General features: G+C 53.3%; 5 protein-coding genes across 5 annotated transcripts; 3 read left to right on the forward strand and 2 right to left on the reverse strand.

The window, feature by feature from the left end:
* Window positions 1-898: 898 nt before the first annotated feature.
* J4E93_006800 (uncharacterized protein) lies at window positions 899-1,276 on the reverse strand (the record flags this gene model as incomplete). Its single annotated transcript, XM_049344710.1, has 1 exon — window positions 899-1,276. One exon carries the CDS (start codon window positions 1,274-1,276, stop codon window positions 899-901), a length of 378 nt encoding a protein of 125 aa, XP_049198364.1.
* A 1,657-nt stretch (window positions 1,277-2,933) lies between these two features.
* J4E93_006801 (uncharacterized protein) lies at window positions 2,934-3,755 on the forward strand (the record flags this gene model as incomplete). The annotated part of the gene is made up of 2 exons (XM_049344711.1): window positions 2,934-3,685; window positions 3,737-3,755. 2 exons carry the CDS (start codon window positions 2,934-2,936, stop codon window positions 3,753-3,755), a joined length of 771 nt encoding a protein of 256 aa, XP_049198365.1.
* Window positions 3,756-7,164: 3,409 nt separating this feature from the next.
* Window positions 7,165-11,998, reverse strand: J4E93_006802 (uncharacterized protein; the record flags this gene model as incomplete). Its single annotated transcript, XM_049344712.1, has 5 exons — window positions 7,165-9,051; window positions 10,477-10,751; window positions 10,802-11,539; window positions 11,716-11,905; window positions 11,969-11,998. 5 exons carry the CDS (start codon window positions 11,996-11,998, stop codon window positions 7,165-7,167), a joined length of 3,120 nt encoding a protein of 1,039 aa, XP_049198366.1.
* A 318-nt stretch (window positions 11,999-12,316) lies between these two features.
* MRP9 (37S ribosomal protein S9, mitochondrial) lies at window positions 12,317-13,424 on the forward strand (the record flags this gene model as incomplete). The annotated part of the gene is made up of 2 exons (XM_049344713.1): window positions 12,317-13,136; window positions 13,333-13,424. The coding sequence occupies 2 exons, from the start codon at window positions 12,317-12,319 to the stop codon at window positions 13,422-13,424; spliced, it is 912 nt and encodes a 303-aa protein (XP_049198367.1).
* Window positions 13,425-17,156: 3,732 nt separating this feature from the next.
* Window positions 17,157-18,446, forward strand: J4E93_006804 (uncharacterized protein; the record flags this gene model as incomplete). The annotated part of the gene is made up of 3 exons (XM_049344714.1): window positions 17,157-17,985; window positions 18,037-18,309; window positions 18,361-18,446. 3 exons carry the CDS (start codon window positions 17,157-17,159, stop codon window positions 18,444-18,446), a joined length of 1,188 nt encoding a protein of 395 aa, XP_049198368.1.
* Window positions 18,447-22,413: the final 3,967 nt, after the last annotated feature.

Consider the following 22,413-nt stretch of genomic DNA (forward strand, 5'->3'; position numbering starts at 1 on the left):
GGAAGCGGAACCCTTGAGTGTCTTCCATCGCGAGCTGACCGGCGGTCGGTTGTTAGTGCAGTGAACTGTATAGGACGCGCTTGGCTATGACCTACTGAAGTCTTCGAGGTTACTCGGTGAAAGGTGCGTAGTGTCAGGTGTTTGCCGCGATAGCAGTTGCGAATAAAATCGCGCTTGGGGACGGTTGGTAAAGGTGAGGGAGAGAAAGTTTGGAAGCTCTTGCCTACAACAAGTCGAGACGCTGTATGCGGACTAGTAAGACAACAAAACTGGACCCTGACGGTGAGAGGCGGCGCAAGGCAAGCACGCTCGCTGCAGCTAGGGAAAGAACTCATCAATGCCACAAGAGAAGCCAAATGTTTGGGTAAAGTTCGGATTAATTAAAGAAATATTGATAAACTACTCGGACGTTTGTCTGCCCTGCAGAGAGCTGCAGATGTACACCGTTCCTTCCAAGCAAGATGACTCCTCCACCAATACGCATGCGCGTCCTTCTTTCCTTTCCGCCGTTCTCAGAGACAGCGACGCTCTAGCCAATAGCATATACACGCGAGTTCGGGACTCGAGCGGGTACAAGCATGAGGCGTGCATCCAGCTATCTCTTCCACCATTGTCTTCGCTTCCGCCGCCTATGCGTGAAGCCGGAGTCCTAGGGCTGAGCAATGTTGAACCAACCAGATGGCGCTTGCGGGCCGGCCCAGTTGGGCCGACGCAGGTTCTGTCTGATCTGCTACGAGTCCGTGCCCAGATGTTGTCCCACGCCTCCGGCTGGCTACCAGAGTCATCGTTGGTTTGGTCGTTAATTCGTGTCGTGTTCGTCGTAAAAACATATATCGTCCGTTGGAGTGGATGCCCATGCGAAGGAGTAGAGATGTGCAAAGAACCAGCACTCTAATCATCACGGATCTTCGTAATCGTAGAAACCATCGAAAAGATCCGTGACCACCTTGAGCATCGGCTCCATCAAGGTCCTCTCATCCTCCGGTAGTCCACCAAAGATGCGCAGTCGTTGAGTCTCCAACTCTTGCTCCTGCTCCTGTTGTAGTCGAAGCCGGGTTTGCCATGCGGTGTAGGTTTGCTGCCAGTGGTTCGCACTGGCACCCGCAATGGAGCTTTGAGGATGGAAGCAGGAGCTGGTTGCGGAGAGAGTTGAAGAGGTAGTGCTGACCGACTCGCTTCGAGTGTGGTTGATGACCTGCGGAGGTGAATTGTCGTGGTTGTTGTTGCGGTTCCGAGGACGGCTTCTAGTTCGTTTTCTGTTGTGACGTTTGCCCATGTCGTCTATTTCAAGTTCTTGTGGATGTGTGAATAAGTAATAATAGGGTTGAGGGGAGATGGAGAGTGGTGGGGCGAAAAGCCGCAAAGGCGGCTGATAGTCTCAGGAGAGTCAAGCATTGGAGCAAGATACCTACCCAGCCTTATATACATGGGATGACATTGAATCACGTATGCAGGTACAAGCTAAGTCAAGGATGTCAGTAGGCTGCAGAGTGACTCAGAGCCGCACGATGGTGTGACGGGGAGAAGGAAGATGCTAGATCACAGCCTAGATGACAGCGAATGCGGGCCCACTATTGCACCCGTGCCCGCCCATGATTGGTCACATGGCATCGCCGAAATTCGGGACCTGCAGGAGTCATCCTCGCGGCGGGCATGCACAACTCATGTCTCCACAGAGTCTTCACCTCTCTTTGCTCCAACTCATCGCAATTTCCTTGTTTCACCTTCTTTTGCTTCTTCGACTCACAACTCTGACGACATGTATACGGACAAAGGGCGCGCGCGTGATGTGCACAACCGTGGCGGTGCGCTATTCTGCCTTCTCTTCTTACCACGGGACTCTTGCAAACTGGGGCTATGCAACAGTCACCGCGAACTCAGGGGACAAATGACTACAGACAAGCGCATGCAGGACTTGTACCTGTTGAACGACCGACATGTGCCTGGCCATGCGACAGCCCAGGATCGCGGAGGGCGGATGGAAAACCTCGACCGCGCTCTGACCGCCATGGGGTCGAGGGCGACGGGATGCGCTGCGTGGGGATGCCACATCACGTTGCCGACCGCCATGTCGACTAGACGGTGAACGTGAACCCGGAAGTTATACTATGTGTTAACATGGGATGAAGTTTTTGATGAGAAAGACATTCGCACAGGCTCCCAAGGTCATTACTCACGTCATCTGCCACACTAGCCACACGGGTGACCAGTAATCGCGATCGCACCTCTCGCCATCAGTTCGGCACCCGACCAGCGGCCATGTTCGCAGCAAACCTGGAATAGCAGCTTCAAAGACTTGTCGCCTAGTCGCTGCCTACACCCGCGAACGAAGGATCATGCTAATGCTAGCCAAGTCAAGCGAGTCAGACGCGTGCCTGCGCAAGGCTACAGGCACGTCGCGCAAACACGTGCTCAGGATAGCTGAATCATCCAGGCCTCCATGAGACGACCTTACTAATCCTGTATCGACGTCAACGACATCTTCTGCCTGAGGCACTCGTCACATCATGAGAGTCGGTGCTTTCCCAACATGTTTCGCCGACATCTTACTTCCGGCTCTCCACCATGTGCACCCCGGCCCCAAGTCAGACTAGCACGTCAATGTCCACCACTCGAAACACACGAAAAAGCTGCGGAAACGCGTAAGCTCGACCATTTTCTGTTCTAAACAGCGTCATTTGTGTCACTCCCAGACGTGAATCATCGATTTGGCGCTGTTCGGCTTGTGTTGTGGGTGATGTTGTTAGATCAGCCGTCGCAGGTAAGAATAGATTAACTAGCCAATATTTCTTTCTATCGATCTGTAGACCTTCAAATCGAGCTTGCATTGGTCTTTCTCATTCCACATCTTCACTATGACTTTTAGCACACGAGCGACGCTGCTTAGCCTAGGTATGAAGCCAATCCTGGAAATCGAGGACTAAATTGATGAGATGATAGCCGCTACCACAGTTTCTGCGCAGTACGGCCCCGGTGGTCAATACGGTCCAGGCGGATTTGGAGGAGGTAGTGACAGCGGCGACAACGATTTCGGCTCATCGTTTGGCGGCGGCCGTGGTGGTTTCTCATCAGAATCACGACATAAGATTATCGTAGCCCATGGTGTCCTCGCAGCCCTGGCCTTTGTCTTATTCTTCCCAGTTGGATCGATTCTTATACGATTAGGATCGTTTCGCGGCGTCTGGATCGTCCATGGCATATTTCAACTCTTTGCGTATGTTGTGTACATCGCAGCATTCGGTCTCGGCGTGTGGATGATCAACAACATCCCAGTCAACATGCTCGACAACTATCACCCGATCATTGGTATTATCGTTTTTGTCCTGCTCTTCTTCCAACCCATCCTTGGCTTCGTCCATCACCTCAAGTTCAAGAAATACAGCCGCCGGACTATCTGGTCGTACGGTCACCTCTGGTTGGGTCGCATTTTGATCACACTGGGTATGATCAATGGTGGTCTTGGCCTGCTACTTGCATCGGATGCGCCCGCGTTCACCGGATTTGCCCCTAGTCAAGGCCAGATCATCGCGTATGGAGTTATTGCCGGAATCATGTGGCTGCTTTGGGTTTCGGCCTCGATCTATGGGGAGAGGAAGAGAACGATCTCACATCGGGCGGCAGTGAACAAGGAGGTCGATGCTGGGTCACCTGCGCGCCCCTATGACGATGGCAAAGAATTATACGCGTACGGTGGTTCCTATTCTCGTTCTCATACACACTGCTAACCCAATAACAGGCAGCGAACTTATGCTTGAAGCTACCGATACATCCTTAGAACCGTCTACAGTCGCGTGCTACTATACCAAAAATTTATTTCGTGATCCATATAATATTCTCTCATGCAACTCACCGAACCTTGCGTGTCCGTCAAGTCTTTGTCTTCCTTCTTGCCTTTCTTATCAACAACAGTCCAACGGCCACAGGCAGAACCCCTTATCTTCTGATGATTAGGAAGACTCCTCGCTTTCCGCCTTCTTGCACGCGTTGGCAAGCAACACGATCCCGATGTTCAAGATGATGAACCCAATCTCCGAACAAAGAAGTGCGTTAGTTAACGTTCAACGTGCGCAACATGTTTCTTCCACTACCGCAAAAGGAATAGACTTACCGGTAAGGCAAAGAACCAAGACATGCTTATTGCCAATACAAAGTTCCCCTTATCATCTGGATCTTTCTCTCGTAGCACATACGCCAAGATACAGGCTGCAACATATGTAATTCCCGTGAAATGATGAATGGCAGATCGACCAGCATGCGACATCTCCTGGGGAAGCTTATGATGTGCAATCAAGCACCCCAACAGCAATAATATCGCTGCCATCTGTTCACATAAATCAGTAAGAACTTCTTTATATGGGTTTAGCGTAGCTGGATAAGAGACGGGACTTACTGGTACGAAAGTGGCCCACATCAACATGACCTCCGTGATATCGTGATTCATTTTGTAAAGTGCTACGGGAGTTACCGTGAGGAATATCATAAGCATCATGATTGCTGGTGGAGACCGGATGAACGAGCGCCGGTGTGACTTTCGAATCAGTTCGCGCTGTGTGGGCGGCAGTGCACGGAATTGGCTCTCCGTGTAAAATCGAGGAGATGAGGAGGACGCGGACTCGAGGTCGCCTTCTTCGTCATACCTGCTTCCTAGGTTACTGCCGTAGTTGAAATGCATTTTGCGTGCTGAATATGGTGGTAGCATTGTGGGGTGAGAATTCTGGGTGATTAATGCAATGCGGGTGGTGGAAAAGCTTGGATTCTTTTGCGCGAAACAATGAGACTTTGAAAGGTATTGCTCAATTTCACTGTGAAAGCTACGGCAAAGTCAGAACGCACGAGTAAACGTGCCTTTGCTGAGAGAAGGCGCGTTACTCGATCGATAACCCCATGTTCCCATCAACTCTTTTGCTTCCTGTTCACCTTGCTCGTACCATCATTCCCAAGCAGCAAGCCTCCCCGGCTCGTGACTCGGGTACTGTGTTTTCGTCTCTTTTATTCCATACTGTCACTGCTAGCAGCACGGCCAGGTTCAATACGAAGTATCCCATCTGTCGGTAAGAAACGCGTCAGCAAGTATATCATTGTGCCACCTTTGCGTCACCCTTCATATGGACGAAGGTTACTTACCGGCAAGATAAAGAACCAATATCCGGCCATATCCATCCCAAAGGAACCTTTTTCGGTTTCCGGGCTTCTTTTGTACGCCATGTATATCCAGACACAGCTCGCGATGTAGACGCCTCCGGTTAAGGAGTGTATTACACAGCGCGCGAGCAGCGAGGTATCTTTGGGGACGTTCTCATGTGTCAGGATAAAGCCTCCGAAAAGACAGACGATGGTCATCTATCGGTACATGAGGGTTAGCCCAGAACAAGAAGAATCTTGAATGGAGGTGAAAACAACTGTGGAGGACTGAGCTTACAGGTAGCATGATAATCCACACCAGGAGGAAGAGTTCTTCCATATCATCGACGTAATAGACTCCTACAGCGGCTCCAATGTAACATGTTATAGCTGCGAGCAGTAAAAATCGTCTTGTGGTGGTGAACGCGCTGCTGCGCGGCTTCTGGGGCTGTGGTGGTTGTGCGGGTGGTGATGGAGCGCGTGCGCTCTCTTCATCGGGTGGACGGGATAGCAGGATTGCATCCTCGAGATCGCTTATTTTATCGATATACATTTTCGATAGCTTCTTTATTGATAGGGGTGGTAATTGTGGTGGTGGTGTTGGTGATGACGATGACGATGAGGGATACATTGGCGATGGACATAAGATGTGCAGTGAGGCAGCTTCCTATTTTACTGGATTAGAAAGAACGAGCCATGAGATTGACCAAAAAATCTAAACGCGGGGAACGCGATCAAACCTGCGCATATACCGAGAGAAGGCGTATCGGTCATTCGGCATTGCAGGCAAGTACCATGGTACCCTCCGGGAGCCCCTCGTCAAACCGGTTCAGGGACGAACAACAACCACAAGTAGTCAAGACCCTTTACACCAGAAAGTAACGGTGTAATAGCTGATCTATCATATCATGTGGCTGACCACTGGCGTCTTTCGCCATGTATCTACCTTCACCTCGCAACTCGCACCGCCGCGCATGCCCTCGCGCCCTCTCCACACCATCCCGCGTATACCCAGTTCACCATGGAGACAGACACAGAATCAGATCTAGTGCTGCAACGAACCCGGACAGCACGCATAGCATGTGACAACTGGAATCCAATTCCATACTGGATCGCCACCGGCACGGTGATGGCTTACGCATGCAGCGCACTCATGGCTATCGGCGGGCTCAACATCCACGACCTCAATGTCATTTACATTACTAGTGTATTCATACCTGTACGTTGAATACAGTAACTTCCTCGCTCATGCTATTTACCTACCTACCCCGTCTCTTTCCCCCCTTCTCCACCTTCCAAGGTTACCTACTACGGAAGCGACGTACTAATCTACCCACCACAGTCAAACATCCTCCTCCACACCCTCATGCTTTTCCTCTGGCACCGGCCCCGAGCACGGCACCGCTTCGCGCCCCTAACACGCGCACTGATGAGCTGTGCGACGGTGAATCTGTGGGCTGGCGGGTGTGTGGGCGCGTTTTATACGGTGGATACGGCAATGTGGATTGCCGGGTGGTGGTTTGTTGGTATACCGGTATGTTATCGGAGTTAGGGAGAGGCTACCGTAGAGTAGGAGTAGGGCTGAGTACGAAGCTAACGATGTGGATAGGGTGCGCTTCTGATTGGGAATAGAGCGCTTTTTGATGGGATGGAGTGGTGGCTACGACGGCAGACGAGGCGGAGGGAACCTGTATTTGGGAGGTGATCTAGTAGTGGTGAAGAATGTAGGAAGTATTGGTGCTGGAGTAGCTTGGGTACGTTCTGGATGAAGGTTAAACGCAGACAGCAGCTCATGCGATGGCTGTGGTGTTAACAATGGCAGTGGTATATCAAAACTCATGATGCTACATATATCCCCAAACCCCAACGCGCTTTCCCCCAAATACTCAGAGTAGCCGCCCAAACACATACATATATCGTAACCCTCAAGTATCCAAGAACCATTCAGAACAAAGCCGAAGCTCATTCCCAAAACGCCAAACCACACCCCTCTCTAGCCCAATCATCTTGTATCCAATCTGACCAAACCCTACTCAAATGCCATTAGAACCAATAACTCTCTCCCGCAGCGCTAACTTCAAATTGACACCCCAAGCCCTTCCCTTGCTCTTGTAACGCTTTCTCCCCTTCCTTCAGCTCCCTGAGAATCTGATCCCCCACCAGCGGCCCATCCATAAAAGAATCCTTGACATGGATGATAACGACCTTGACGCCTTTGAGCGGAGAGTCGAATGCGGCGGAGAGCATGGCGCGGTTGTGCTCAGCGGAGACGGATGACAGACCGAACGCTGCTGGTGCAGAAGGATGAGAGGGAGGCGGTCCGGGGGTGCCATTTTGTTGATCCTGTGGTTGATCCTGTTGCCGCTGCATAGACTGATGATGTTGCAGTGGCGGCGGAAAAGGAACAGGCGTGTTCGTCCCCGTGTCACCTCTTGAAAGCGGGAAGTCGCTCATTGTCTCATCGTCGGTCTGCGAGTGGTTCGTTGTCGATATTGGGGAATCTATCCCTTTGCCTACTCCACCTAAGTAGCCGCCCATCTTGGCTTTCCTACCGCCCTCGATAGACGTCAGACTTTCGAGCTGTAGGTTGTTGCTTGCACTGGCTCGCTTCCGCTTCTTTTTCTTCTGTGAGCGGAGCTCTTCTTTGTTGCGCTCGTGCTGCTTTTTGCTGTCTTTTACCATGGTCGCGAGGGAGCTGAGCTCTTCGAGTAGATGGCGGGGTGCTAGGTGTCCGAAAAGTACGGCGTCGGCTTGCGCGTTCGTGTATGAGACTTCTATGAAAATACCTTTCAGCGTGCCAGCGGCGATTTTCGGAGCTGCTTCCGTCCATATCTGATGCGTACGTGGGGAGAGGGAGAGGGAATCTGGCTCAACGTCGCCGAAGATGAGGATCTCGCGTTTTGGGGTCGTAAGGGTAGATTCGGCGCGAATAAAGTAGGCGGTTGAGTCGATCACACAGTGATCTTGCGATTGCGGTTGCTGGGGTTGAGGAACTGTGACACCGCTGGCTCGTCGGCCGGCTTCTGTGCTTCCGCTAAAACCTGGAGTGCCGGGTGCGCTTTGTGTAGTCATGGAGAAGCTTTGTGAACGACCTTCAAGTCCGTCTGATTGACCATACGATTGAGAAGGGTTTGCATTTTGCCGATCTGAGGTCTCCAGTAGGTTGGCGTTCGATCCGCGGTGTACATGGCCAGGTCCCTGCATGCAGTGGCCATGGCTTACTTTGAAGCCCTTGACTCCTAAGCCGTCACACACTTCGATGTAACCTCTTGAGCTTCCTTCACCCAGAGCAATATTACCACCTTCTGCAAGCCGTTGGAATGTTACTAGTCCCACGCCTCCATCTTCGTCCGTAAGGTTAGGCCAGATGATGTTATTGAAGATGTGGTTTTTGATCGCGTTGACGGTAAATGGTAGTGCTGCTAACCGCTTGGGTCGAGATGTATTGTGGAAAGCTGCTGTATTGATGACGAAGCCCGAGACATGGTCGAGATGTGGATGGGTGATGAGATAAGTCGAAATGTGCTCTCTCACAACATGTAGCGCATTTGCTCTGGCACTTAGATGTGGGAACGGTAATCCCGCGAATGCGCCAGTTTTCAGCGTAGTGATTGTCACGGGTACATCCTGCTCAGAATCTGGTGTCTCAGGCCCAGAATCTTCGTCGGAGAGGGAGACATGCCCAGTGCCCGGCGACGGCGACTCTATATGCGCGTCACTGCTATTCCCATTTCCATTACCGTTATGTGGGGTCGATAATGCTGGATCCGGGTCGGAGACAAGCGGGAAATCCTGACCAAGTATGCGGGTAATCGATGCAAGGTGGGAGCCTGCATCCACAGCTATGACGGAGTTCTTAGCCCAGTTTGTTGCTGTTGATCGAACGAGGAAGCCCGTGACATTGTCTTCGCTTGGTCCACCTCCAGAGCCCTGTTCGTGTTAGCCTCTACTGCGAGACGGCATATCTGCTTGTCGACCTGCACGATTGGCGACATCTGATGCATATATGAGAATGCCTCTAGCCACATCGACAAACACAACCAGCACAGAATGACCTACCAGACAGATGACCTGAATCGCAGGTTCCCCCGAATTTCCAGATGATCTCCTCACCACCCTCGCGCTATCTTCTTTCATTCCCTTGGTGTTTCTCTTGTCTTCCTCTTCCAATTCAACTGATAAATTTTCTTAGCCTCTCTTCCCCAAGCTGTTTTAAGATGCACAAGCACAATCCGGTTTTGCTTGCTCTTTGTCCCAACACACACTTCCTCTTTCCTTAGAACCTTCTGTTTGCGTCAAGACTCAACGAGGACGTTTTCCCTCTTCTTCGCACCTCCCACCTTTAAAGCCAGAAACCACCCTTGTGCTCAATCCTTGCGTCGCGTTTCCGTAGCGCAAAGCCAGATCACCAGTTTGTTCTGTTACCGTTGCACGTTACACTTGCGTGAACCGATGGCCGCCGTTCCGTCGTCCGGAGCACGATCCACCAACTGATAACGCAGGAAGCCGGAATTATGTGCGCAATGATTGCGCAGTTCTTGTCGCGCTAATCCTGATGTTCCGGTTCCAGCTCTTCCTCCGTTGCGCGAAAAAGGTACCGATTGTCGCAACTGAGTGAGCGAATGACGACGAATACGCCCGCGCTCAGCTCAGGCGTGCCTTGTGATGATGGCTGTGTTTGGCCGTGCGCGCGAATGTCACCGTGATAGTTCCGTCGCGGGACCGCAATCTCGGCGCGGTTGACAGTTGTAGAAGTTGACAGAATGGAGATCGAGGTGAGGACTCGAGGATCAAAGACATGCATGTGCCTCATGCGCTTGCCCACGCCGCCGTTCTTTCCAGCCTTCGTTGGACGGCTTCGGCGGTTGGCTAGGGCTATTTCCTTGTCTCTTGCAACCAATGATAGGCTCGGCTCGACAAGCCACGACTTTGTTGGCCCCACCCCAGTTCGAGCCCAGATCTGGGGTTGAGAACACCTGACAGCTGCTAGGCAACGTAGTGTTACGGAAGACAAACTCATCCCTATTTGTTGAGTGCGCGATAAAATACGCAGTCGCATAGAAGCGCCCAAGATCGATCACATGCACATGACGAGACCAGCAGAGCAAAAGTACAACCTTGGAACAGACGTCACAGTATCGGGACAATATAATGTGTTGGGTATCATGAACTTCTTGTGCAGCATTTTGAGCCTCTAACGGCTATGGCAGTATCACTGATCCACCAGGGCTGCCCAGCGTGATCTCATGAATCCTCATCCGTCATCCTATCCATACCCATGCCAGTTCGTTAATCATCCGCATCATAAATCAAAGCAAACACTTCAAAAAGAAGGCGAAGCGTTTACTTGAACACCTTTCCGTCGGCCCACTCGTAGGACTTTCCGTTGACGGTGATGGGCTTGTCCCACGACCACTGGTCGTTGACGAACTCCTTGTCCTCCTCCTTGGTGGGGTCGAGCTTGGTGAACTCGTAGCTCTCGACATCAGGAGCGACATCGAAGGCAGGGAGAGCATCCTGGCCACGGACGATGAACGCACCGGTGACGATGGAGTCGTTGGACTGTCCGTATACGGAGCAGCAGCCGAACAGGTACTTGCGGCTGGCCTCGAGACGGGTGAAGAAACCACCTAGAGGAATTAGCAACGTGACCATATAAATTACAGGTGATTTGACTTACCGATCAAGTTGGCGGTCATGAAGGTGAGGGTCAACTCATCGTTGTACTTGTAGTCAACCTTGTAGATGGAGTACTCCTCGAAGTTGACGTTCTCCCAGAACCAGGGGAGGGCAACCTCACGGGTCTCCTCGTTGGAGTACTTGCGCTTCCAGTCGTCAAGGACGAATGTGGCCTTGGGCAGAGCCTCGAGAGGGTGCTTGGGCTTGGGGGCAGCTGGTGCCTCCTCCTCCTCCTCAGCCTCCTCCTTCTTGGGCTTAGGGGCGGCCTTGGGCTGCTCCTTCTTCTTCTCACCACCCTCCTTCTTGGGTGCGACGTTCTTCAACGCCTCGGAGATGAACTCGAGCTTAGGGGCGACAGCGGAGTAGCTGGCCTGGTTGTAGACGGTCTCGTACCAACGGGTGGTGTTGGGGTTGGAGTCGCGCCATTGCTTGTCGAAGAAGTATTGGAAGCCGCGGGCAAGGATGCTGGCAGCAAAGATGTCGGCAAGAGTCAGACGCTCACCAACGAGGTAGGTGTGTGTAAGGAGGTGCTCCTCAATGACGTGGACGGCCTTGAGGGCGGCCTTCTGGGACTCGTCGACGCTCTTCTTGTTGTAAGGGTCGCGGCCGAGGATGGGGCGGAACCAGCCACCGAGGGGGGAGAGGACCTCAGTGTTGGCAAAGGACATCCATCGCAGGATGGTGGCGTAGTCCTGCTTGGTCTTGCCGAGAAGGCTGGTCTTCTCGTTTTGCGAGGCAACTGGAATCCGTCAGCTCTGAGTCACCACCAAATTTTGGACAGACGGAGTAGATGTGGTAGAGGCAAATCAGAATAGTAAGTTTTCAACAATAGTTTTCAGACAGGGATAACTGAATGAATTCATTCGACATCATATTATGCAGGGAGGAGGAGCGAACGCGCGGGGTAGCACTTACGGTAGACAGCGATGGCGATGCACTCGGAGAGGACAAAGCCGTCAGCGCCCTCGAAGGTAGGGACCTTGCCGAGCTTGTTGAGCTTCAGGTAGTCCTCAGAGACACCCTTGGCTGGCTCAGTGTCGACGAACTCGATGTCGAGGCCATTCTCCTTCGCGACGGCCAGGAGAGAGGTGGTACGCGGGTTACCCTGTTGGCTTGCTGTTAGGACTCATTGCGGTGCAACTGCGCGTGGCTGTGTGCGACGACGTACCGAGTAGCTGTAGAGCTTTCCGAAAGACATGATTGTAGAGTTCGTGGTTGAGCTTAACAATCAGTGTGTGGAAGACAGGAGTTGTGAAGAAAAAAGACTGCAGGTGGTTGGGTTGAGGGAGGCGGGGCTGTAGGAAATCTTAATTTCGGTCTAGCCGCTAAGCCTTTGCAGGTGGTGGCTCGTGCATCCATCGTCGTCAGTTGTGGCAGGTGGCAGTCCTTTGACAGCGCTACCACGGTGCATTCGCTGTCGACCAGAGGCGCAATGGCAAGCAGGGAGTTTTCAAGGAGTCTTTGGAGGGCGGCTGATGCCCTGGGAGGTCGACCGCGGCCCCAATGCGAACGCACGATGCGATGTGCTCAACGGAGCTTCCAACCCACAGTACGGAGATGCATCGCGACGACCGCCGTGCGACGTGCAGAGGTTACAGAGGAAGAGATACGGGAACCATTTACAGCGGCCCCTGAAATCGACTTGGAAGCGACGGCGAAAGGCAGCGGCAAGAAGGGCGAAAAGAAAGACTCCCTACGAACACTGCGCATCGTCCCAGCATCGCCATCCTACTTCAGCGCAAAGCCCACCTTCACCGATGACTTCCTATCCCTCTCCGCGCTCCTCCGAAAGGTCGCTACATTACCTGTTATACCGCCCGCCGAGGCACCCAAGGTGGCCTGGAAGACGATCGAGCAGTATCGCATCATGACCAACGAGCCGGTCAAGACCGCGCGTTATCACAGGATGCTGCAAATACTGCGGCGGCTCAACTGCATTCACCCCGCGCTCATGCCCGACGAGGTTGTGCAGGCGATGCTGCGGTACAAGAAGCCCAACCAGCCCGGTGACATTGTTCCGAAGCCTGGCGTGATTGATGAGCTTGGGCGTGCCAAGGGCGTTGGGCGGAGAAAAACGTCGTCTGCTGTGGCTTGGCTGGTAGAAGGCGAGGGTGAAGTGCTCGTCAACGGCAAGTCCCTCTCAGAGTTCTTCGGGCGGCTGCATCACCGCGAGAGCGCTGTCTGGGCCCTCAAGGCTACTCAGCGTCTTGACAAGTACAACGTCTTTGCTCTGGTGCAGGGTGGTGGCCTGACTGGCCAGGCGGAAGCAATGACTCTAGCTGTAGCGAAGTCATTGCTGGTCCATGAACCCGCGCTGAAGCCTGCGCTGCGACGAGGTGAGTCGATGTTTTCTTTATCCGTGCCTTTTGCAATCCAGCATTGCTTGTTCTGTCGTTCCATGAGCATTGTCTATGCAGCCCTCGCGGCTGACACATGCCCACGTCTACGCCTCATAACGCAGTCAACACCCCTGGATGATCCCAAACATGTCTCGCCTGCGCATTCCGGATCCAATTGCTGACTGCTCCTTAGCTGGAACCATAACGCGCGACCCAAGGAAGGTGGAAAGGAAGAAGCCAGGTCACGTCAAGGCGCGAAAGATGCCCACCTGGGTCAAGCGATGAGCTGCTTGTGTGTATACTATCCTTTTATCGCTAGTCGTCTGCAGTGTCAGCCTGGCCAAGTGTAAGATGAGACATGTCAAGACGCCGTCTGTTGAATGTGCTTCGATTTCGTCGTGTATGTCCAAGCAAGTGTTGATGTTACTCTCGGTACCTTGTCGCTGTTTGCATGGAACAGGGTGCTGTACATACGACACGTGGAGATGACCAATTCTTCGCCTGATTGTCAATGTCGCAACCCAAACGGCCATGTGCTCACACGATCCTCATCTGGTGCGGCATTGCCCGGACAGGGTCATGCTTTTCGATCAAGCATGTCTCTGTGTCCAGAAACACAAGGCCTTGAACCTTGTGCCGCTCTGCCCTGCTGACTATGCTTCTTCCCTGGTTCAGTCTCATGTCGAGCAAGTATGCAGGTTCAACCTTGCTCCACTGCTGTCTGTTATTGCTTTCTCGGTCCGTTCCTGGCAGCTGTTGAAGACCACTTTGCTAAGAGGAAGCAAATGTATATCGCATGAAGGGCTGCGCCACCACCAGCACGCAATGCACTCAAAACTGATGCGATAACTTATGCCTTCCGAATGTGTTTCTGTTTGCGCTAAACTCGCATTCGCGTTCATGGCTGCTTTTCGACTAAGACCCTAGATAGGCAAATGCGCATTGTGAGTTTTGCAACAGCAAAATGCTCAGGCCAATTGTTATTGCCGGTGGCACATGCGACGAGAGTCAAGATATGACCGGCTGATCGCGGGCTCAGAGTTGCGGTGATCGTCCCTGACTCGTTTCACGATGTTCTATTTTGGACATGGCCATAGGGCGGCCAATGATTTTTGACCCACGACGTCTGTGCTATACCCGCATGCACTTGCTTTTCGGTCGCTCCGGATGATATCGCGGACAAACGTTATGTGGCAGGAGGCATGAGAAGAATTTAGCACTAGAAGATGGGCTGCCGTTTGGATCTTCGTTGGAGATGGGAGCTCCCTGTTTGACTCCTTGTCGCGTGTCCCGCACGACGCGTAAACGGTCGAACACCGCATTCGCCCGAGACTTTGCTGAGTGGTCGCAGCTTGGTACGAGTCAGACGTTTGTCGAACGAAGTGAAACCTTCTCGAAGCATGTTCGCCGTGGTCCTTGATCATTTCACGAAGCGCGGTGGTGGAGGTTGATGTGGCAGCAAGGGCCACCTGATGATCGCCATCCGTACCGAATGACGCACTCGTCTGGACAGTGATCGCACCAAAGCGGGCAAGTTGAACGACATTGGTTTCGTGACGCGATGGCTGTGTCCTGCAGAGCCATGCTGTGCGCCTTTGCAAAGCTTCCAGAAGATTGCAGTCTTCCGTGGGCACGTGAACAGGCATTCATGGCGCCATGGTCCGGCAAGTCGCGCGCGCGGCGTATGGCGCGCCAGAGCGTGCAATTGAAGTGTCAGTGACAGCGCAAGGCGTGCTCTTAGCCTGAATAAACGGCGGTGGGTAGCGTTTGCAGCGTGCCGTGTTGAAAAAATGACGGAAGGTTCACGGCAAGAACCAGTGAGGTTTGCCGGCAGGAGCGACCGAGATGGCGCTAGAGCCCCACCGTACCGCACATGTAAGATTCGAGGAGCTGCAGCGTGGAGAAGGCATGGCGAGGTCGCGAGGTCGCGGCTTGAGTGAGGGTTGCGTCAGTCCACGAGTTCGAAAGGGAAGGTCCCCATTCGCAGGATCAGGATCGACGAGTGAGGCTGATGGGTGAAGTGGCCCAAGGCAAGATCGACCACAGGCGAGAGATCCCTGCGCGTGGACGGGAACTTGCAGCGCTGCAGAGATGAAAGGACGGATCGAGTTTGGAGCCCGAGATAGCCCCTAAACCTTCTCACTCCCACCTGTCAGCACCTACCTACACGAGACACTGCCGGCCGTGAGGTTATCCAAGTTCGACATCCGTTTGGTGATTTGGCAGCAGGAGAGGGCGCCTCAAGAGCCGAAGGACGCCTGCGGCATGAAACATGGCGGAAACGCGCTCCTGAAGGTTAGTCTTCCCACGCTGCGTCGGGCCCCTTTGTCCTACAGCTCTTCACGCGTACTGGCGGACAAATGCCATGTGGCGCGTGGTCACTGTCTGCCGCCAAGCCCAGCTGGGTGAGAGGAGCAGTTCCTGGGCCAGCAGCCAGCTGCGACATTTGGCCGCTGTGGAGCCGCGGGGCGGGAATCGCCATCTGGTTGCGCCGAAGAGCAAGAAGAAGGAAGCCACGATGGAGTTGGTGGTTTTTGTCGTCGTGCTGGCGCTGACCGCGGCCTCGTATCGACGGCGTCGAGTGGTCACGCATAGCAAACGCGATGCTGCCCTGCAGTGTGGCTGCCCAGACGCCTGCAGATCCACCATGGGCGATCCGTAACCATGGCAGACAGGGTACTGCTAGCCCCGCCCTGGCCATATCGGAAATCGGAGACTTCGCATGGTCGCTGTCATCCAGAGCTGGTAGAGTCGTCTTACTCGTCAGCCCTCGCTCGCCCGACCTGCAGCCACACCCACTTCTCAGGTACCCACCATTGTTTTCTCCTCTAGCTTCAACACCCTGGTCCAAGTATTTACAGTCTGTTCGCCGGCGTGGCTTGCGAACTACTTCCTTTTTGCTTCCCACACTGCCCGATGCTCTCCCAATGTAGCGCGACTGCATCACTTTCCGCCCACGTCTCTTTCTGCCCTCCTCCAGCCTGGCTACCATCGGCGACCACACCAACCTCCCCCACTTGCATCCCTGTGAGCATCTGCGCCAGCCGTGAACTGACGTCGAACTCACACGGACGCCATTGCTCCCCTCGCCTCTTATAATTGAGCCTTTCAGTTCTGTCCGTCGGTCCAGTGCAAGCGATCCGATTACAATCTTAGCATCCGTCGCACTTTCAGTCCTGTCTCGGACCGAACGCTTCATTCGTCTCTGCATGTACTCCCGCTCGCCCAGTGCGCCCCAAGACACTGCATCGTGAAGAACGCCAGCGTACGTTTAGGCCGTTGAGCTACCGCAACGCAGACGTTAGATTGTTTGAGACCATCTCCTAGGCCGGCCACTACTCCGTCCGACTCGTTGCAACACTGATCTGTTTGCAAGGACTACCCTTCAAACATACCACGCATAAGCGTCGCCTCACCACCAGCCCATCCCACACAGGGTTCTCCACGCCTGCATCTACCGGACAATTTCGCTGTCACCTAGTGGCTACGTGTTTAGCTGATCCACACGGCGCACACATTTTCTCCAACATTACCGCATCGGGAGGACCAATCCCGGACGTCTGAGCATTGCATTGCAGTCATCTTCCTGCAGGCGGAGCGAGGATATCCTGGTGACCGGCCGAGGCTCTTGCGCGAGCTTCTTTTCCTGCATCATTGGGCTGCATTGGTCGCTCGTCGACGCGTCAGGGCCGTGTTTATATCCAAACCATCTGGACCTTGGAGCATCTCGTCTTCCAATTTCGGACGTCATACATCTACCACCATTGGCCCGCATCACCCATCAACTCTTTCTGGTCCTCTCACGCACCCCGCCCCAAACCGCATCTCTTCCATCAGTCCGCGCACACGTCGACTACACCTGCGCCCTCGCTTCTCCACCTCTTGCGCCGGCCCTCCACCACCTACATCCCGCAAGTCTGCAAGCTGGCCAATTACGCGACGCCGCCAGTCTCGCCCTCGGGGTACCGGGCTCTCGAACCCCCCTTCAGTCTGCAGTATAAAGGCGGGCTGGTTGGGATGGACAATGACCGCCGGCCACGGCATACTCCCTCAGGTTACGCAAGCCAGCAAGGCACGCTCCTTCCACCACAGGCATCGTATCCAGTGGTAAGCGCACCCGATCGCTTCAGGCAGCCGCCCTTGACAGCGCCTGCCCCACCCACATCCGTCCCCTCTTCCGGAAGTCGCGCCAGCTCTCAGGGTTACGGTTACGCTTACGGTGAAGGTGCACAGTTTGGCTCGTCGATTCAGCCCTCTGCCGTAGCCTATGGCGCCCAGGACTATGCCGCCGACCAGCAACAACAGGCCCAGCGTGCGCCCCAGCAGTACTCGCCCTACGGCCAGAACATCATGTACAGCGTGCCGGGCGCCCAGGCCTCGGCGCAGCCTTCCTCGCAGTATGAGCCTGTGGAACAGTACCAGCAGAACAGGGACTCGGCTATACAGGTCCTGAGCACCGGCTTTGGCGTGGCACAACCCCAATACTATGAGAGCGGGCCCACGAGCGCACCTGCCTCTGCCATCGCGGCGCAAAACGTTCCTTCCCAGTATCCCTCATTAGGCTATTCCGCTCCCCAAGCTCAGGTCGGACGAGAAGCCCTTGCGCCCGCCTTCACTGCCGCTGGCATGACAGACCCCCATCAGGCTCCTTCCCAGGGCGGCTATTCCCAGGGCAACTACAGCGAGCCCCAGGCCAATAGCGGCAACGAGTACGACGACTTCTATCGAAACTACCAGAACGAGCTGAAGAAGACGTTTGAGCATGTCCGAGACGGCCGTCTCGCCGAAGCCGGCACACTTCTCCTCAGAATGTCCGACTGGCTGTTGCACTGGGCTGAGACTTTGGGTAAGTTCCCCGGTATGCGCATTATCGAACGAGGAACTGAATTGACCGCAGCAGGCCTAGTACGCGACGACGAAACCTACTACCAACAGCGTCTGCAGCTGTGGGAAGAGTTCAACACCTGCTGGCTCTCCACACTGCAGAAGCAGAAGACCATGACGCAGGAGATGACCACCACGGGCCAGCGACCGCAGCCCCCAAAATCACTCATCGATTACGAATTCCTCGAGAAGATGGGCACTCAACTCGTCAAGAACTGCGACAGCATGGAGAAGCACGGCCTCGTTGACTACCAAATGGGAGTATGGGAAGAGGAAATCGTAGCGAGTCAGTACCACATTGCATCTGTTTCCTGATCACAATACTAACGTTGCGCAGTGTTGACTTCCTGCATGGACCTCCTCGAAGAAGTCGGCGCTGGTCCATCTGTACAACGACCCACCTCCACCGCGCGACGGCGATGATCTTAGCAAGTTCTAGTCGCGACGATCTTCCTCGTGGCTGATCGCAGTGCCGCTCCCGAGCGCCATCCTGTCAGCGCATTGACCCTCATCTCGAGAGGCTTGCTACAGACCGTCCATGCGCACGCTTATACCCGCACTATGCGCTCATTCAGCGCATTCGAGACGACATCACTTGCTTCTTTTTGTACATATACTGTTCTCAGGGCGTCTCGTATTGGTTTTCCTTCCACAGCCATTGGGACGGCGAGGGACATCGACCGCTTCTTGCGGAAGTCAATCTGCATCGGTTTTTCCTTCTGTCCAACATTTGCATCCATGGTTTTTCGCGGTCGTCGAGCATTATGGCTTTGAGTCACGTCTTCACTTTTCTTTTTCAGCCTTTTCTCAGGCTATTCTCTTGTTCGTCTTTTGTGTTCGCATTGGGGAAAAGTGGGGAAGGGTTATGGTACGAACGCAATGGCACGCATGGTTCATGTTGACGACATGGATACGTGCATCTACGAGCATCTGGACTTGATTGCTTTTGCTATTGAGTTCTGATGCTGGAACAGATGATCCGGCGCTGGCGCTGAGGATGTCTCACGGAGTGTATTATGACGCATGGGTTAATGAGGTCGAAGGTCAATCGATAGAGCTGACACGAATGCATGTGGATACCACCGGATCGTCCTTGCGCCCTCGCATCTTCCGGTGAATTCTCAACGAAGACACTGGAAGTCTCTACCAGAGAACAATACCTCGTCTCCGCATTGGGCGGCAACGAGGTAGTTCTCTGAGCCTGAGATGGCAGGGCGGGAACGACAACTGTCATCAACGGTCGGGTTCCTGGGTCCGATGCAACGACGTGGTTGGGCAGCAACTGTAGTATAGAATTTGTACTAGAATTACATGGCTTCATTGCATACATCCTTGTTCCCGAGGTAAACTGAAGCGCTGTTCTGAAGGATTCCATATGGTGGAGTCGCTTTTCCAAGTTCTGGTGGTACCTTCCCTGGTCCGCAAGGGTATCCGTTCCTTCTCGCCTCACTTTACGCATCCCAACTCGACCCACAGGCGCCATTGCAGCCTCGCATGTTGACAAATGCGAAGGCATCCGCTGCACTTACTCATCATACGACACCTTGAGCCGATAAAGGGAAGGCGATCATGCACGGCGACTTGGCGACGCAGTGTTAGCGCCTCACGCATATTTTCAGGCTTGGGCCGTGTCAAAAGCAAGATCTGACCTCCAGCTGGAGCTACGGGAACAGAAAACCGGATCGACGCAGGCGCCACCATCATCGCTAACAAGCGCCTCTAGGTGATCACATCTTATCACAAGGACATTAAGACCTTGCAGCACATCATGGCGCATGCCGGCTATTGAACACTGACGGCGATCTTACGAGATCGGGATATAGGTGCAGCATCTCAATATTTGCAGCTACCCCGCTTGAGTAATTGACACTCGTAGTTTCATATTTTCATCTTCAAACAGGTCCGTTCGCAATTGGGACCAAGCCTTGCAGAGGACGCGGTGGCTATTATCGCGTGAAGCGCTGCCGTCGCACTGCCCCGCTTCCTTCAATATTCAATACTTTGCCCTGGTAATGTTGATATGCCCTAGCATTGGGCGTGCCTTGCGTCAAGGGTACGCACCTGCTTTTGTGATGGGCTGAAGTCATCACTCTCGCGTCTTTTAGCCACCGGCACGCCTCGAGATCCAGCAACCAGATCAACCGCCAATGATTGCGCAGCCGAGGACCCTGATAGCGGGAGACGACCGGCTCGTCTCCCTGGCCCTGGGAGCACATCAGCTCCTCAATTGTACATGAACGCCGAAGAAGCAGCGAGTGTGGACGCCTTCGATCCTGCAGCCACCTTTCGCATCTCGCGATGCAGCTTCATTGCATTCGGCTACTCAACTCTCCGCAAGCCCCGAGCGGCACACTTCCTGCATACTCAACACGGACACACCCTGGTCGATCGAGCGCATGAGGCTGCCTATCACGCGTGATACAAGGGTGGGATCATTGGAAGAACACACTCTGTCAAGAAAGACATGCGCCCATCTGACTCGTGATCCCATCACAATAGCGTCAGGGGAAACTCAGGAAATGCGATCTTTCCGGCTTCTCGAACACATGGCTACGCAAGGGGGTGTGGAACCCTGCACCATCGCGAGCTGTCAATGCAGTTACCCATCAGAACATGCTACCTTGTACAGGCCCAATGAGCTGGTAACCACACCGCACTCCTGCTTTGCTGCGCATGATCGCTGCAGAAACGACGGCCGCTTCGCTCAGCCGACACTGTTCTACCCTCCGCTGTCCGTCTGACCACCCTGTCATATTACAAACGACCACGACATGTCGATCGCGGGTTGTTGAGAGACAACAACAACATAGTCATATTTCGTATACGTCGCACGGGCCGCGATATCAATAGGTGATCGGCGGCCACCTACAGATTGACATGCGCCTCTGGCGATCCAGGTTCGGAAACTATAAGCTCTGACATATTGGCGTGGCAGCCACCAGGCATAAATCTTCGCCGGTGTCGTACCCGGTCCTGCAGGTGGAGTAGGCGTGCGTCGGGAGGTCGCATGTTGTACCCGCGTCGCCACATCGCGGTATCCACAAAACTCTCGTTCGGTCAGCAATACGAGACGCTGAAGGTACACTCAGTCACACTGATCGTGTCAGCAACGTGAGCCAACGGTGTATACGATAGCACCATACGTAAGAAAAAGCGACAGCCAATGCTATGTCTCCGAGGTGTGATGCATTCTCTCCGTGGAAACCAATTTCACCTCGTCACACTTGGACGAAGTTTTGCTTTTTCGTAAGTTTCTCCATGCAAGTTCCCCGTCATAAAAACAATCTAGAACTTCCGAGGGGCTCTCAGACTACATACTTTCGACAATGTCAAGGAAGCGCAAGTTTTCGCACCTGGTCATCAACAAAAAGCCACCAAAACAATTCCATGTATTCGAATAACATCATCGGCCTGCGTCAAAACCATGCCAAGCATACCCTACCAAGTCCAGCATTTAGCATAAATACCACTCTTCCAACCCTTTATCTATTCTCTCCTCTATCACTCAAGCACTACTTCTATTCTCCAAAGATCTCACAAAACAAGAGCATGTGTGTTCTGCTCGCTGTCACAATGATCATTTGATCATTCACATGTTTGTTCCGCTATCCTCTAAACTACCAAAAAGTCGCAATGCTCCTACCCATGAGAACTGAGATCCGACTTGTTGATCACTTAATCACTTCAAAACTACAATCCAAATACATCATGTTGTTGCCAGCTTCGATCAAAAGCTCGACTACCGATTCCATGTCTTTCCTGGTTGCTGTGCCTGCACTGCAACTGCACACATACACAGCGAACCCAGTTGTACCTTGGACCGCCACTAGCATAGTTGATGTGTATATAAATACCTCAATCGTTGCTTCTCTTTCCTTTCTCTTACTATAACTTTGTGCTCCTGTTATCTATCAAATGGGGAATAATCCACTGTCATGTTGCCTCTGCGCTGTCTCCCAAAATCATCATGACTTGGTTTCATGAAACTGTTTCTGTGGTAGCTTTCTCAAAACCAAAATCTCTGCTGTCCCTACCATGATCAGCAGAGCTCGGAGAACGTCCCAAGAGCGTGTGTCTAGAATTGGCGGCGCCACAAAATGCAGCAAAAACTCCAGTCATGTGTGCAGCGGGACTTCTCGTTATCCACGCAGATTTCGAGAGTACCACAATGTCTTCGCACATGTTGTTACACTGTGTCTGGAATGGTTTAGTTCGACGCTACCGCGAGTAGGCGTATAAAGTCTTGCGAGTCTGACACCCTCTCTTCTCTTCCAGACAACACTTCAAAGTTGGCTTTTTCAAAAGCGCCACATCATGATGCATGAGAAGATTGCTCATCTCCAGAAACAACGTTACCCACATGTAATGTTCTTCCTCGTTCGTCTTCGTC

This window comes from Alternaria ventricosa, assembly GCF_023758065.1.
Source record: "Alternaria ventricosa strain BMP 2768 chromosome Unknown scaffold_11, whole genome shotgun sequence".
NCBI classification, from domain to species: domain Eukaryota; kingdom Fungi; phylum Ascomycota; class Dothideomycetes; order Pleosporales; family Pleosporaceae; genus Alternaria; species Alternaria ventricosa.